Source organism: Cryptotermes secundus, unplaced genomic scaffold, assembly GCF_002891405.2.
Source record: "Cryptotermes secundus unplaced genomic scaffold, Csec_1.0 scaffold178, whole genome shotgun sequence".
NCBI classification, from domain to species: domain Eukaryota; kingdom Metazoa; phylum Arthropoda; class Insecta; order Blattodea; family Kalotermitidae; genus Cryptotermes; species Cryptotermes secundus.
Genome location: NW_019728499.1, coordinates 471,507 through 486,949, shown reverse-complemented (window position 1 = coordinate 486,949; position 15,443 = coordinate 471,507). Strand labels below are relative to the sequence as shown.

Below are 15,443 nucleotides of genomic sequence, written 5' to 3'. Positions count from 1 at the left end.
GAAGGTTCATTGCTGTGTTCACAATAAGTGTAGGACCATCTGTGGACTTAAACCTCATGGAAAGCCACGAAGTGTAGTTAAAATATAGCATCTTAGCATCTTATTGGGCTTTGCAAACCGCTCCTCTGAAGAAAGTTAATCACTTGTGGAGTAATGTTCAACAGATGGCGCTACAGTTTTAAATATTTTCTTCCTAACTTTCGTTGATTCAGCTTCATCTGAAGTCATTTAACTTCCTGCCTGACCGCAAGAGCGGGTGAAGGTGGAGTCCCACGCTTCCCTAGTATTCGTATTCATATGAAATAAAAAAGTAGCGCCATCTGTTGAACATTACTCCACAGATGACGAAACATGGGAACGCTTTCATAGTATTCATATTCATATGAAATAATAAAAAGCGCCATTTGTTGAATATTACTCCACAGATGGCAAAGCGTGGAACCGTACCCACGACCGCGCTTGGGCTCACGCAGAAAGTTAATAACTTGAGACCAAGCTAAATCAGCGAGAGTTATTAGAATACGAAATAAAGTGCAGCGCCATCTGTTGAACAGATGTTGTAATGTTCAACAGATGGCGCTACAGTTCTGTAGCGCCATCTGTGGATTGAAACCTGAACATTACTCCACAGATGGCGTTACAGTGTTATTTAATATTTTCTTAACTCTCGCTACGTAGCTTTGTGTCAAGCGATTACATTCGTGCATGACCCAAAGGGAGGGCATGGGTGGACTGCATGCTTCCATGATCTCATATTCGGTGCCTGCAGCCCTAGCCCTATAAATGAATTTTCAGAGGAGCGGCTTGCACAGCCCAATAAGAGAGTAACATTCTTTACTTCACTTCGTGGCTTTCCATGAGCTTTTAGTCCACAGAATGCGCTGCAGTTATATTACATTTTCTTGCTAAATCTCGCTCATAGAACTTGGTCTCAAATGAATAAGTCAAAGTCACCCCTAAGGGTGGGTGGTTGGAGGGCGGATGGTGGACCGATTTTTTTTTCTTTTTGATCCCATGTGAATTTTAATAAAACCCGCTTAGGTTGAGTGTCTTAATGAGCGGCCACAAAAAAAAATATTCTTCCATCACCCCGGTCCCTCCCTCTATCTCTCCCTCCTCCTTTACCCTATCTCCTGACTTCTTTCCATTTTCTTTTCCACAAAAATCTTACTGGTTTTGAACCAGGGACCTTCTGAACACTAAGCTGATGTCTTACCCCCAGACCACCAGCTCCACTGAAATTTATTTTCTTTTATCTTCCTCTTAAGCTACATCTTCGGTTATAATTCCAGAAAAATCAATTAACTTACTTTCTAAATCACAAAAATATACTTGGTCTCGAATCTTCGAACTCTTGTTCACTAGGCCGGTGTTTTACCAATAGGCCACCAATGCCATGGAAATTTTTGACCTTTAATCTTCATCTTATGTTACATTTCGCTATATAATTCCATAAAAATCTCATTACAAAAATACTTCTGTTTTCGAACCACGAACCTTATATTTACTGCGCCTCTGCCTTATCTCTACGCCACCAGAACATTTATGCTATAGCTGTCTGCGATCATCCTTATATTATACGACTTGGTTTATAGCTGCAGAAAAATCGTATTTATTTATTCACTTTTCAATTTCTATTGACAAAAGACACCGTGGTCTAGAACCCGGTACCTTCCCAATTCTACGCCAATGTCTTACCCACGTACCACAACATCTATACAAATTTGTTACCTTCACCTTCCTCATATAGTACCACTTATTTCCTAGATGCACAAATTTCTTACGTTCTTTTTTTTTCAAAAAAATAGTCATGTCTTCTGACCACATAACTTCTAAACCATACACCTTACCTCTAAACCACCGGCCACCCTCGATATTACTCAGCTATTTAACCTTTAAACGCCGGACTTCTGAAATGGTGGTAAGCTTGAGCTGGCCGGAGTTTATTTAAATGCCCGCTGCTACTCTGCGTTTAAATGTCCGTTCCTGTTAGGGCGCTTAAACAATTCCAGCATTGTGTTTAACCTTTAACGTCTGAAGTGCCCCGTTTGTGTCAGTGATCAGTATAGTCGTCGTGGCCAAAGTACCCCATTTTGGCCAGTCGGGCATTTAAACTCCGCTAAACCATACACCAGTGCCTTACCAAAGGCCCACCATGCACTTTCGAAACGGGTGTATTTGCCGCAAATCCCAAGGCAAGCATACGACATTGCAGGCATAAATAATGCTCTGTGGATGGTACATTTCATCTTAGAGCTTAATTGCTCACTTTTCATTGAAAGACATGCTCTAATAAACGTTGTGAAGGTATTGGCTTCGATTATTTTTGTATCTAATCTTCTTACCAAAAAATATCAGATGATGTACATGACTCACGAAGGGGGTTCTTCGTCCGTTCAATTTGAGATGACAACCAACCGATCTAACTCTAGATATACACTACTATTTTTAGGGGGGGGGGGGCTGGTTCATTTATACATATGCTGTACAGTGCGTGGCTCTCCTCACTCGGCGTAAACGTTTTGTCTTCGACCGAAACTCTGAATTTTGTCGCGATAAACATGTGCTAACAGGCTTGATTATACTAACGGAAATTTTAATTGCAATTTATACGCACTGTTGTATGGTCCCTGGCTGCAGAGAAATCTCCACTGTGTCTTATACCAGTCTACCTGTACATTTTTTTCCCCCTTGGCACTACAGCCCCAGTGGGCCTAGGCCTACCTCCATGAACTTCTCTGTTCACTTCGGTTTTTTCCAGATCTTACACATTCGGTAGGACTCCTTGGGTGGGTGATCAGCTCGTCGCAAGGCCTCTACCTGTACACAAACACAGAAAAACGCACACACACAAACTAAACATCTATGCCCTGAGTGGGATTCGAACCCATGATCCCAGTTTCCAAGTGAGCCAACACCCTACATGGTGTGACAACACAAAAGCATGAGATGCAAATTTCCATTCGCCAGGTCTGTGTGCAGATCATGATTCATTTGTCCATAGATTATGTTATATATCTTGTGTCTTTCTCCTGAACTACATAATATTTGTTGGTTTTTGTGATTTATTTATACTTTTCCTAACAGTCTGATTTTCTTGTCTTTTGTAATGTTGTATTTAAATCCTACCATATTAAGGAATGCTGAGTCATAGGAAATAATTTTCATCTGGTATGGAGGTCCTGAATTGTATTTCTTCTTTGATGTGTTGTTTGTCACAAACAGCCGGTGTACTTATGTCAACTTTAAATCTATTAATCAATACCCACATTCCTACATAATGTAATGCAGTGTTGGGACACTAAGAAATCCATCCTCTCTTTAACAATTTTCTAGTCCTAGTGAAACCATTAACCCAGATTTTCTTATTATTTCACAAAAGGACTGTTATTTTGCATTAGTAATATTCTTAGGTAGGGACACTTTCAAGAATTTAAGCTGAGGTAGTACTAACCTTCTCACATTCAGAATCTTACACAGATTGTACAATAAGTAATATCCAAGGGTAGGTTATATTTATTACTTCCAACATATATCTCTGAGAGAACAAGTAATAGTTGACAGACCATCTGTTTCTCCACATAATTGCCAGAACATTTGAGGCATATATCCAAGTGGTATACAACCTGTGTGATTGCAGCAGAGAAGAAATTGGGGTTCAGTTTTTTTCCTCCCTTAAGATCCTGCATTGTTTTGCAATAAGTGGTTCAGAAACTGGTGTGTCTCAAGGTACTATTAATTTCAGTTAGTTATAAAACAATGTTTTCAACTACCAGTAATTCCCAAGATTTGTCCAAAATCTCATGATGTTTGTTCCAGCTTTTCATATTTCCATGTTAGTAATCCTGTTCAAATATCATAAGACTGAACATGGAACCTATTTTAGAGGCTTTGTCTCATTAGGGCTTTCACCTCAAAAATGGGTGCCTTCATATTACGAAGGCAGTGGGCAGTGAGTCCATAAAATGAGGTGCTCACCACAAATGCTTTCTATCAATTTCAACACACCTGTTGTAGATTCATACTTAAAAAATAAAAATTACTGGTATTTTCTGCAAGAATAATCATTATTCCATAATTTTAAAACTGAATATATACAGCAATTTAAGCTTATTTTAAATAAAACTTAATAGTGTGTGTAAGGTGGAAGGGAGTTTGACCTTTAGCCTTCTATTCCCAAACATAGGACCCAGACTGGATGACAAAAATAGGATTATATGTTACTAGGAATAACACACACAGGGTTGACAGACTGATGTGGTTCTTGGTCATAAAAACTGCCTTAGTTGTCAAGCGTATACTGTACTGTAACGTGTCTGGAATCCGGAAGTCACTTCTATGGAAACGCTAGAACAGACCGTTGCATAAGAAGTAACAATAGCGATACTGTAATTCCAACAGTGAGCTGTTGTATCGAGAACATCGAATCTCCACGGTAACGACAAACAAAGCAACGTCTCCATGGTTATAACAGAAGGTTCATTTGCCTAGCAGCGGCGAGGGTATAAATAGGCCAGCTTCGATGAGAAGCCTTCAGTCTCGGATCAGTCTTCGAAGAAGTGAGTCTCGGAATAGTCTTCGGAGAAGACAGAAGTGTCGGAACAGTCTTCGAAGAAGTCAGTCTCGGAATAGTCTTCGGAGAAGAAAGACGTGATCAAGCCTCCGGAGAAGAAAGCCTCGGATCCGCCCCAGAAGAGATAGTCCAGCATCGCCGAATACTGTGAGCAGTGATTGTAACACTGCAAGTGCAAATGATTGTAATGTGTGTAAGTGAGCGAAGGAGATTCGATGTTCTCGATACAACAGCTCACTGTTGGAATTACAGTGTCGCTATTGTTACTTCTTATGCAACGGTCTGTTCTAGCGTTTCCATAGAAGTGACTTCCGGATTCCAGACATGTTACAGTACATACTACATAGTTTTGTGAAAACTATTAGCTAATCATAAATTATTGTAAAGATAATGCACTTGCAGTCATTGTGTACATTTAGTCTATCTGTCCATTCCTCAGTTGGCTGTAAATGTTAACACATGAATACAATTACCTTAAGCACTCCAGTGCCTGCAACTGCCCCAAGACATTGAACAGCAACATAGAGCAGTGCTTTAAGAATGGAGATATTCCCAGTAACAAGCATGCCACATGTCACTGCTGGATTCACATGTGCCCCGCTCACATGACCGACAGACTGCAACCATTAAACATATACAATGTCTGAATACCTTTATAACCCAAATCCTTGGGAATGGTGATTTCCTGAATAATAAAATAAAAAATGACATGAAATATTAAACATTGCTTCCTTCTCATCTTCCATCTTTCCCACTTGTAATTCTAATGATGGAATAAGCTGTTTGTAATGGGGAACCTGGAAGAAATCTGTGAACAGCAAGACATAAGTGTAACATTGAAATTTCTCTGTATCAAGTTATGGACTGCTTACATTCATGCTGTGACCAGTTCCATCCTTGGGGAAATACTGCAGATATCCATAGGTCCTTTTGGAAGAGGTGGTGAAGAGGAATATTAGAAGTGTCCTACTGGAAATCAAATTTGAACATCAGGTCTGTGGCTTGACACAGTTAACTTCTATCCACTACTAAAACTGAGATGGTGAAGATGAAACAAGGTTCCAGTATTGAACAATAACGAACCCTCACCATTGAGGTTTGTGCCATTTTTGGATTTCTTTACATTCAGGGTGATGCTGTTCATTGGGAAATACGTTCTTAAAGAGCTATGAAATCAAGCTTTTGGAAAAATAATAGGACAACATGCTTAAGTAGTTTCTGTGATGTAAATTTTAATATTGACATTTTTCAGGAACCAGTGCATTTTTTTGAAGGTTTGATGGAACTGAATTCTGTTGATTTTCTTTGTATTGCGCTTACATATTACTTAACAGCCATATTGGATGAGAAGAAAACTTTTTATTATAATACAAAACAAAAACAAATGAATATAGATCACTATTACCAACTTGAACATTTTTACATTACTAGATTCTCAACAAATTCAACAGATGTCAAAATTATTTTTGGAACTTAACTTTCTAAATTGCAAGTGTATGGAATTACTAAATGGTATTCCTGTTCTGAAATATCTAGCACAATGTTAGGTTGCAAGTTGAGTTTTGGCTCAACTGTTTTCTGTGTTCCCAGGATTAATTACATTGTGCTGTATTTTGTAAAACACTGACTCAAACCAGTAGTGAATAATGCACTTAAGTCATTGCCTCAGGTCAACCATTTCCAGGCGTGTATTGACAAAGCTTAACAATTTCTACAATCTTTCTAACGTAATAAAACAGAATTAAATAGTAACGACCAAGATTTGGAAATATAAATAATAGACTTGGCCAAGTTCTAGCCATTTCAGAAGCATAATATAGTGCTAGAGTAACAATACCGACATGGGAAGCTTAACCAGAATATCTGGATAATTTTTCAAATAGTTACAAATTATAAATCACTCCGTCCAATGTGACTTGTAAGCTTTTTACTACATAAACACTTAACACCCTTACATGTTTCGGTCTCTGTGGACCATCTTCAGAGAGCGAACATCACTACAAATAGTAGTGATAGTACTAGTAATAGTAATTTTGGCTGCATCAAGAATGTAAAATATACATTACATTGAGGGCTTAGTGCTAATGGTCGATATGTCTGAAGAACTATCCCTTTTGTCACTAGCATTGTCTGGCTGAGATGTAATACAATGAAAAGTAAACTGATCAGTTACTTTTTGTATAATGAAAGACAATAAAAGTCAATAAAAACTTGTTCATACAATTATCCAATCAGAAAAACACAAAGCCATTTCATTAATTCTAAACAAGAAAGCTATGAAATTGTTCATAGCCCTGTGGATTCAAAATATTATTGATAACATGAACAATTAATCACACATTTACTGTCACTGTTTAACTTACTTAAGCCTGTAAGCTGACCAACTCTCCATTTTCTTGNGTTGTGGGGAGAGGGGGGGGGGGGGAATTAGAGTAGTTATGAGCCTCATAGAGTTTATAATTGTTCTAAATATTTTTTTTAAACTTATTGGACAAAGAGATTTACTGAACTCTCATAACCTTCGGACTATTAAAGAAGCCAGGAAAATAACGAAAACTGTGGTGGTTAGCTCAGCAGAAGTGGAAAGAACCACTGGTATGCACCATAAGGGTTATTAAAATCAGTGGACGTCTAGAGATGCTAATCAGTGCTCCAAACGGTTTGCCTAATTAGCAGTGTTTACAGTTAGACTTTCTATTATACAAATACTCTGATGAGATGAATTGAAAGTAACTGCAGCTCCTTTCCAGTATTCGAGACGTAACGGTAAAATAGTAAAATTGCAGTGTCAGGAGATGACGTGAGTATCTGTGTTATGAACACTGATACATCTTCGTAATAAACGGTGATACAGATACCAAAGACTTAGTGTGGTTTGGTTCCAGTCACTCATGCCCATTCCAGAGCAAATGATTCAATTATTCAGTATGCTTGAAGTAAATTTTGCTTGTTGAGGAGTATATACATCCCACCATGTGATGACTTTAGCCAAAAGTGGTTTTCTCTACCCCTGGACCATCATAAAGATTCCCAGGGCGTTTCTTTCAAGAATGCATTTAGTGCTTATAGATATGTAGAAGCTGTGTCTGTCATGAAATGTTGTGTTTTTACGACGGTACCAACAATGTTGTTAAATTCAACGCAAGTGCCAAATGTTGTTGTCAAGTGGATGTTCGTATGCAGGAGTTCCAGTGTTCAACTCTCACCCTAAAGACCATCTTGTCATATTTTTCATGACTTTTCTCAGTCCCTCCAGGCATAAGTCCAATGCCTCAAATCAGGCCACGACTCCTTCCTTCCATGACCTTTCCAGATCATTACTTAGTCCCATCACTCATCGCTCTATAGTATGAGTTAATGAAAACATCCATAAATAAATAAAGAAAGGAGTAGCTCCATGCATGCCTATTGAGTCGCTGGTTCATCTGGTCGGGTTCTTGTGACATTACATTTTTTACAGATTACTGTGTCATAGTTTCTTCAAACCTTATCATCTGTAACCATAAAAAATTATAACCCAAGATCTGAACAGATGTCTTATCCCAGTATTTATCTTAATTTCCTCATCTTTCTCCTCCTCCTGCACAGTATCTTGCATAGTCTGTGTCCTTACTGTGACAATTTAAAACAAATTGTACACTCCCTTCATCAGTTATGATCGTTTCTCATTCATATAGTATATCCAGACACACAAAAATTTACCATCTTATTCACTTTCCTCCGCATGATTCAAGAGACGTGTATGTATACTCGTATATGTATATTTGTAGTTAATTTAACAAAGACATTGCTATCTCAAGACTATACAGCATCGAATGATGGGATGACAGTGAATACTGACTTGGAAGTCATGTGGAAGGAAACAGCCCTGGCCTAATTTAAGTTATTATCCTGCCATTTGCTTGGATGGACTAAGAAAAAGCATGAAAAACCTCAGTCAGGGCATTAGGTGTCCTGGATAAGATTAGAACCTGGCACCTCCTAAATACAAGTCAGAAGCGTTAGTGCTTTACTCCCATATAAACAAATTTCTGAGAGCCTTTCTTTTCACAGTCTCATTCCAATCTTACGCATAAAATAATTTCTAACAGTGTTCTCAGTTTCCTTCGATTATTTCCATTTTGTTGCCAAGTGATCATAACTTCTTCTCTCAGGAAAAAAAGCGATCCATGGTGACCATTGGTTTGCTAATTTGTAATGCGATAATTAGGTTTATATAGCAGAATGGCTACTTTAGTCAACGGATATATGAATACATTAATAAAGTTGTCATATTCCAGTAAAATTTTATTTTAAGGAAAAAATCCAGGAGAAGAACGGCTGCTTCAAATTTTTATTTCCATCACTCCGTCACATCTATATCAACTTTTCTCCAGTTTCTGTCATCATTCATGTCTATAATAGTTGCTGCAATTCAGAGTCTAACGAGGTCTTCCCAGTTCGAAAGACTTTCTCGAATTGTTCTCCTTATTACAGTGTCATCATAGAATGCATTTCTTCTAGTCCTATTTCGCCAAGGAAACTCTTTAACTTTGAATTTTCTTACAGATAAATGGTTTCATCATTACTACTTTCTGCCAGTTTCTTTGGTCCAGTGGCAGTTGCAGAAGAATCCTACTGCTTGTTCTCACAGTTGAACTAGAGATGGCATTTTCACTGCGACCTTTATTGGAAGATGTGTTGCTTCCTAAAGCATTTTGTGTTCCAGTTGGTCAGTTGGCCATACGGAGATATTCTTACCTGAACAATGGCCATAATGACAAGCCCGAAAGTGAGGGAAACCAACACTGGACTCTTTCCATTGTCTTCAGCGCCGACGCAACTCGCACATCCGTAGAAGTTAAGCAGCAGGTTGCCTAGGAACTCCGCGAGAAGCGCCTTCCAAATCCCTCTCGTAATCTCCTCCACGCCCAACTTCTCCTTGATGCCGGAGCCAGCCATTGTCTACCTGCAGCACACACAGAAGTGTGAATATAAAGACAATAAGAGTTGTGACAGATGGTGTTCTTATGCGTAAACATGATTAGATCCTGGGTTATGACACTTCTGTCTGGTACGCCGTAGTATATTACACAGTAAGTACCTCCGCACTATGTTCCTCCGAAACTTTCGTTTCCCCTCTGTGGTTTCATAACTACGTAAATACGTCAGTGTCTGGCTCAAGGAGAGCCGAACGGTGTGCTGACTGATGAATTCGAAACGATTTGGGAGGAGCATATTGCGGCCTTATCGAGTATTAGCCCGGTATTTGCATCAAGGGACTGAGGAAGACCATGAAAAACCCCAGGATAACAATGTCCCCACCGAGATTTCAACCTAATACTCCATGATCCTTAGCGCTACATAATCTGGTCGATTCCACGTCGAGATAACCTCAAATATCAGAATATGTTTTTCTTTATTGATTGCATTCCTTCGACAATGGTTCTGCAGCCCTTTGTTCGACCCTGGCCTCTTCTTCAGTTTCATAAGCTTATTTACACAGACGGTAGGACTTCTTGGACGAGTGATCAACCCGTCGCAAGGCCGATATTTACACACACACAGGACAACACAAACAAAGAATAAACGCACACACAGACATCCATGCCTTGAGTGGGATTCGAACCCACGATCCCACCATTCGGTCGAGCGAAGACAGTTCATGCCTTAGGCCGCGCGGTCATTGTGATCGGCATTTTGTTGTAGATAGGTGATATAAATGGCAGTGGGGGAGGAGTTAAGCGTTAACAATGGATTGTATGTAAGTAAAAAAGGGAAAAGCTATCACTGTATCAGGCCGTGAAGGCCCATAGGATTATGCGAAGTCGAGGTTCCCACATTATCTAGACAATCGGCTCACAGATGGTGGTAAGGTTATCAGCCTTACGCGCCGGCCACCCTTTACCCCCCGGAGGCTTCCTGGTACTCATTTCTTTTAGAGGCTGAGTCTACCCCAGAGCCATAGTAGGGCTGAAAAGATTAGATAAATTGAAAAATTCAATGAGCTAATCGGTGATCGAACCCGCGACCTTCTGGCTTGTAGCAGAGTGCCTCAATTAGCAACGCTGCCACGCCAATTTCAGTGTAAGGATACGGAATGTAAGACTTTGTTACTCTTCGTCACAATGTTGGTTAATTACACGTAATTCAGAACAATGTCGTCAGTATTCATCAAATTGACTGAGTTCAACGATTTCCCTGCATTTAAGCAGCTAACGTAAGTTAAGACTGATGAGATCTATATATATAGATCTTATTCGTGATTTTTTATCCAAGATACCAGTAGATCAGACTATACAATATCGAATGGTATGATCAATGAATAATTGACTGGAAAATATGCGGGAGGAAGCGGTTGCAGCTTAAATCGAGGTAATATTTCGGAATTTATTTGTACTGAGGAAAAACTAAAAACTAAACTCCGTGATTTTAGTCCGAAAGCAAACTATACCGATCGAGCGACTGCCGCTTGTCGACGATGTTAGTACCAACTTTAGCGGATAGAGGGTGTCGCGTGGTCAGCGCAACGGATCCCCACGGCCGATAATCTCAGTTTTCTGGACCGGAGCCGCTACTTTTCCATTCAAGTAGCTCCTCAATTATCATCACGAAGCGAGTGGACCCCGTTCCAGACCCTTTATTTCTCAGAAAATATGGTAGAGCCGGGAATCGAACCCTGGACCTCTGGATCTGTAGCCTGGAATTCTGACCACTAGACCGCAGAAATCCATGAAAATCCTTAGCCAATCTGCGGCCGAGATTCGAACCCAAGACCTCTCTATATGAAGCAAGAGACCGACCCACTCGACGGAGACGTTAGATTTGATAGCAGAAAAGGAACAATTATAGAAAGAAAAACAGAAGTACAATGAAAGGAAAGAACGCAACTTGTTAATTACTGATTATTTCTGTTCTCAGCAAGAATCGAGCTTGGATCCGTTAATTATATATAGCCACTGCGTGAATTGAAGCCCGAAGTATTAGGCGAAGTTACAAAGTCACATCTGTAGAGAATACTCATATCCGAATGCAAAGTGAGGTTAAGGAACTCCCGTTACGTGGGTATACCAGGAACGCACTGAACAGTTTGCGAATACCTGCGGATCTGATCTGAGAATTTTAAAGACAGAATTCACTTTCCAAACGCATAGTCCGCAAGACAATTTTCTGTGATCACTGGCAATATTCCAAAGTACACACAGATCTGCGATCTGCATGTGGCTTTCAAAATTCAATACGGGTACGATTTCATTACAAAAGCATGCACACAGCATGCAAAAGTCATACAAAACCATGAAAATGAATACAGCAGCAACATTGCACAAGAAAGTGATGCTCGGCATAGAACATATGGGATCCACGTCGCTCTAAGCCCGTTGGAATTATTCCCGAGCCAGATTTGTCCAGCTCGTTTTTCAAGCCCGTTCGCTGCGCCATTTACTTTAAGTTGTTTATTTAATGACGCTGTCACTATCGAGACTATATAGCGTCGGATGATAGAACTACGTATTAATGCATGAGAAACAGCTTTGGAATTAAAATTTCCAGGGGAAATCGAAGTATAATTGTGAGAGAGACTCGAAACCACGATAGCATTACCCGAGCTAAGACCTTGTGGATCCCAGACCTCGGGCATTTATGTATTGACAAGGAGTCTCATTATTTTTAATGATACAGGGATTCTTCAAAAACGTATTCATTAATCCCATAGAAACTATGGTAACTACAGGTCGGTACTTCGATATCTCAGCCGTGTGTACTTCGGTTGCGTCACAGAACAAACAACAACTGTTTTCTTCACAGTCTTTAAGTGATAGGTCTCTGAAAGCTGAGATGGTAAGTTTTCTTGGAGGCGAATTCGCCCTACTGCAAAGGATGGACTAACATTATAGAAGTGTAGATTCATTCTGCGATAAATGACAGGAAGTAGGAATCACAGAAGGAGAACCAAGCTATAGAACGGATATGTCCGTCTACCGAATGTCCTACAGACCTAAGCCCAGGAGGAGTACAAGCCAGCATTCCACCGCAAAGGCCAGGTCTCAATCCTTCGGGAGTCCACGTGGGATCTAGCACGAGGCAAGTAGAACTGAGTTCGGGTTCCAGGCAGAAACATATCTCACTGAAGTACTAGGAATTTACAACTGATGACAACTTGATTCAAACTGTACCCAGAAAAACGTGGGAGTTGCCAAATCGTCCCATTATAAGGACACACAGCACAACACAGAAAAAAATTCAGACGTTCATGTATACAGCCAGGTCGCGATTAATGAGAGTTCATATGATGCAATATTCGATTTAGTGAGAATTGTACAACGATACCAGGTCGCGTTTAATGCGAACCAAAATTCAGTCATGGCGAAGCCAGCGCATGCGCAGTTGAGGTTACGGTTAGGATTTTTAGATCAGTCTGATCTTGTTTATCTCTCTGTGGGTGCATGTGCTGCTGTGCAGTGATTTTAAAGGAGAAACTGTTATAGAAGAAACAACAAATATCGGAAGAGAACTTGGATTTGATACACTAGAAAATGATGATATTCGGGAACTGCTCAGTTCACACTCGGAAGAAATGGCCGATGATCTACTTTTAGTTCAAGAGAAAGCGTTTGAAGAGGCCGACAATGATGCCGACAGAACGAGATGATGTGCAAGTGAAGGAGTTCACTCTCAAGGAATTTAAATATATTTTTTCGTGCTGTGGAAGCCGTGAAGCAAAAAATTATGGCTGCAAACCCTAGCCTCGATCGAAGCATGCAACTTCGCCGAGATGTGGATAAAGCACTCTGCGTCCACCAGCGTACTAATGTATGAAGCTGTACAGAAAGAGAAAGCAGTTCAGTCTAAGATACTAAAATATTTCGGTAGACAATAGAGATGTTTTCGTCAGTGTACGCTTACCTTTAGGAATAACATTTACATTTTTTTTTGCTCTCTATAACTACTCTGTAACTTTGTTAACAATAAATTTAAATTATAAGTCTATTTTTTTATCCGTTACTGTAATATTTCATTAATAAACATATAAAAATTTACGTTTAAAATTTTTCATTGCCAATTTCCGTCGAGTTGGAACCAATTGCCATATTTCACATACAGTATAGCTTCGAATAGTGCGAATTCGAATAATACGACCACTTCATGGGATTCATTATCCGCACTCAACGAGACCTAGCTGTATTATGAAAAAAGCTGCCTCAATGCCACTGTTTCCTCCACAAATTCCACGTGACCTGGCCTATGATCAAACCAGGGCCGCCTCGGCGACTAACCGCCTGCGCTATGGCACGGCCCGTACCGCCATAAACTGAATATACTGTATAAACGGGTCAGTTCTTTGTAACGTGAAATGTATCCAGATAATATTGTGGCATGTAGACCGGCTGCTAGGCAACTACTGCGAAATAAGCAATTATACAGAAGCCCTTATTAAGTAATGGATTTGCAAACAATGGCCTTTGCTAGGCAATGACTGAGTAGCGATCACGTGGTACCCCAACAGATATGAACGCAACAATTGTTATGTAACAGAAGAACGGTGTTTTCTGTGACGTCCATGCTGAGATATTATAAGCAGGTCAATTTAGGAGTTGGCGTGAGCTGCATAACCGCTGAATTCAGTTATGAGCTGTTGCTGGTAGCTGAGGTCGGGGGCAATTCGAGAACCCAGAGAAAGGGGAACGTCCGCCTTTGAAGCCGCTACCAGGCAATGGCTAGTGAAGACTGTAACAGACTAAGAAGACTTAGCGTGTCCTATAGTAATTTGTGAAGTATGTAGAACAGTGAGAGCATAATCCTTACTTCTAGTTACGAGTTGTAGGTGTGTAATAAATTCGATTACGCGGGCAGATCCCATCTATAGTCCCTATCAGATCGTGGCAATATTTAATTATTCAGAACCACACTGAATCTCCACTACATACAGCAACCGGTTAATGTTGTCTAGGAAAATAATCGGTGCTTATTCTGAGATTCATACGAAACACATAAATACATTCCATGGGAAAACGCAATGTTTTGTAATGTTCAAATAGGTTGTTGCTTGAAAGGTTGAACTTCGTAGCGGTAAGCTCACGACTGTTCAAGTGACCAAGATGCCGCTCCGAGAGGTGCCAAGCGCGTTATGGTCCAAACAAGTACAGAAAAGAGTGCACGTTATTTTTGTCCGATTTTTTTCAACAGAAAATACAGAGAAAACTGAAGCACATAATTAAAGCTTTAATTTTCGTTAAGTTCTACGCTTTTCGAGATTGTTGCATAAACGGCAGACAGAATTACTACGCTATGCGTACGTTTCCTAATGTGCCCAACATAGTATTTCCAAACGCACACAACCACAAACACATAATATGGAGCATTCGCTACTATTGACGGTTGGCTCGGAGATATCTAAAGCATAATTGAAAAATTCAGAATGAAAATATTTAAACTGAGTTTGTTCAATTGGGAAAAATGGGACAAGCCTGAACATATAAATACTTTATGAATGTGAATTAACATTTGAAGGGATATGTAAACCGGGGGCACCCGGTAGCGTAGTTGGCTGAGGCACTATGCTACAAGCCGGAAGGTCGCGGGATCGAATCCCGATGAGGTGGATATTTTCATTTTACATAATTCTTCCAGCCACACTATGGCCATGGGGTCGACTCAGCCTCTAATAGAAATGAGTACCAGGAATCTTTCTGTGGGTAAAGGGCGGCCGGCGTGTAAGGCTGAACTTACCATCATCTATGAGCCGATTGTCTAGAAAATGTGGGAGCCTCAACATCTCATAATCCTATGGACTTCCACGGCCTGTTACAGGGATAGCTTTACTTACTTTTTTTTTACTGATATGGAACCCAGGGCGGAGCAGGAATAATTACTGAATTTGAGAATTCAGAAA

At 40.0% G+C, this 15,443-nt stretch overlaps 1 protein-coding gene across 1 annotated transcript in view; it reads right to left on the bottom strand.

The window, feature by feature from the left end:
* LOC111865165 (aquaporin AQPAn.G) overlaps positions 1-15,443 on the bottom strand; it is a 46,722-nt gene that overhangs the window by 13,653 nt on the left and 17,626 nt on the right. The window contains exons 2-3 of the mRNA XM_023852949.2: positions 9,314-9,521; positions 5,047-5,190 (exon numbers count right to left, since the gene is read on the bottom strand). Of these exons, the coding sequence (XP_023708717.1) occupies positions 5,047-5,190; positions 9,314-9,514 (345 nt within the window). The 5' untranslated portion in view covers positions 9,515-9,521. The remainder of the gene's footprint in view (positions 1-5,046; positions 5,191-9,313; positions 9,522-15,443) is intronic.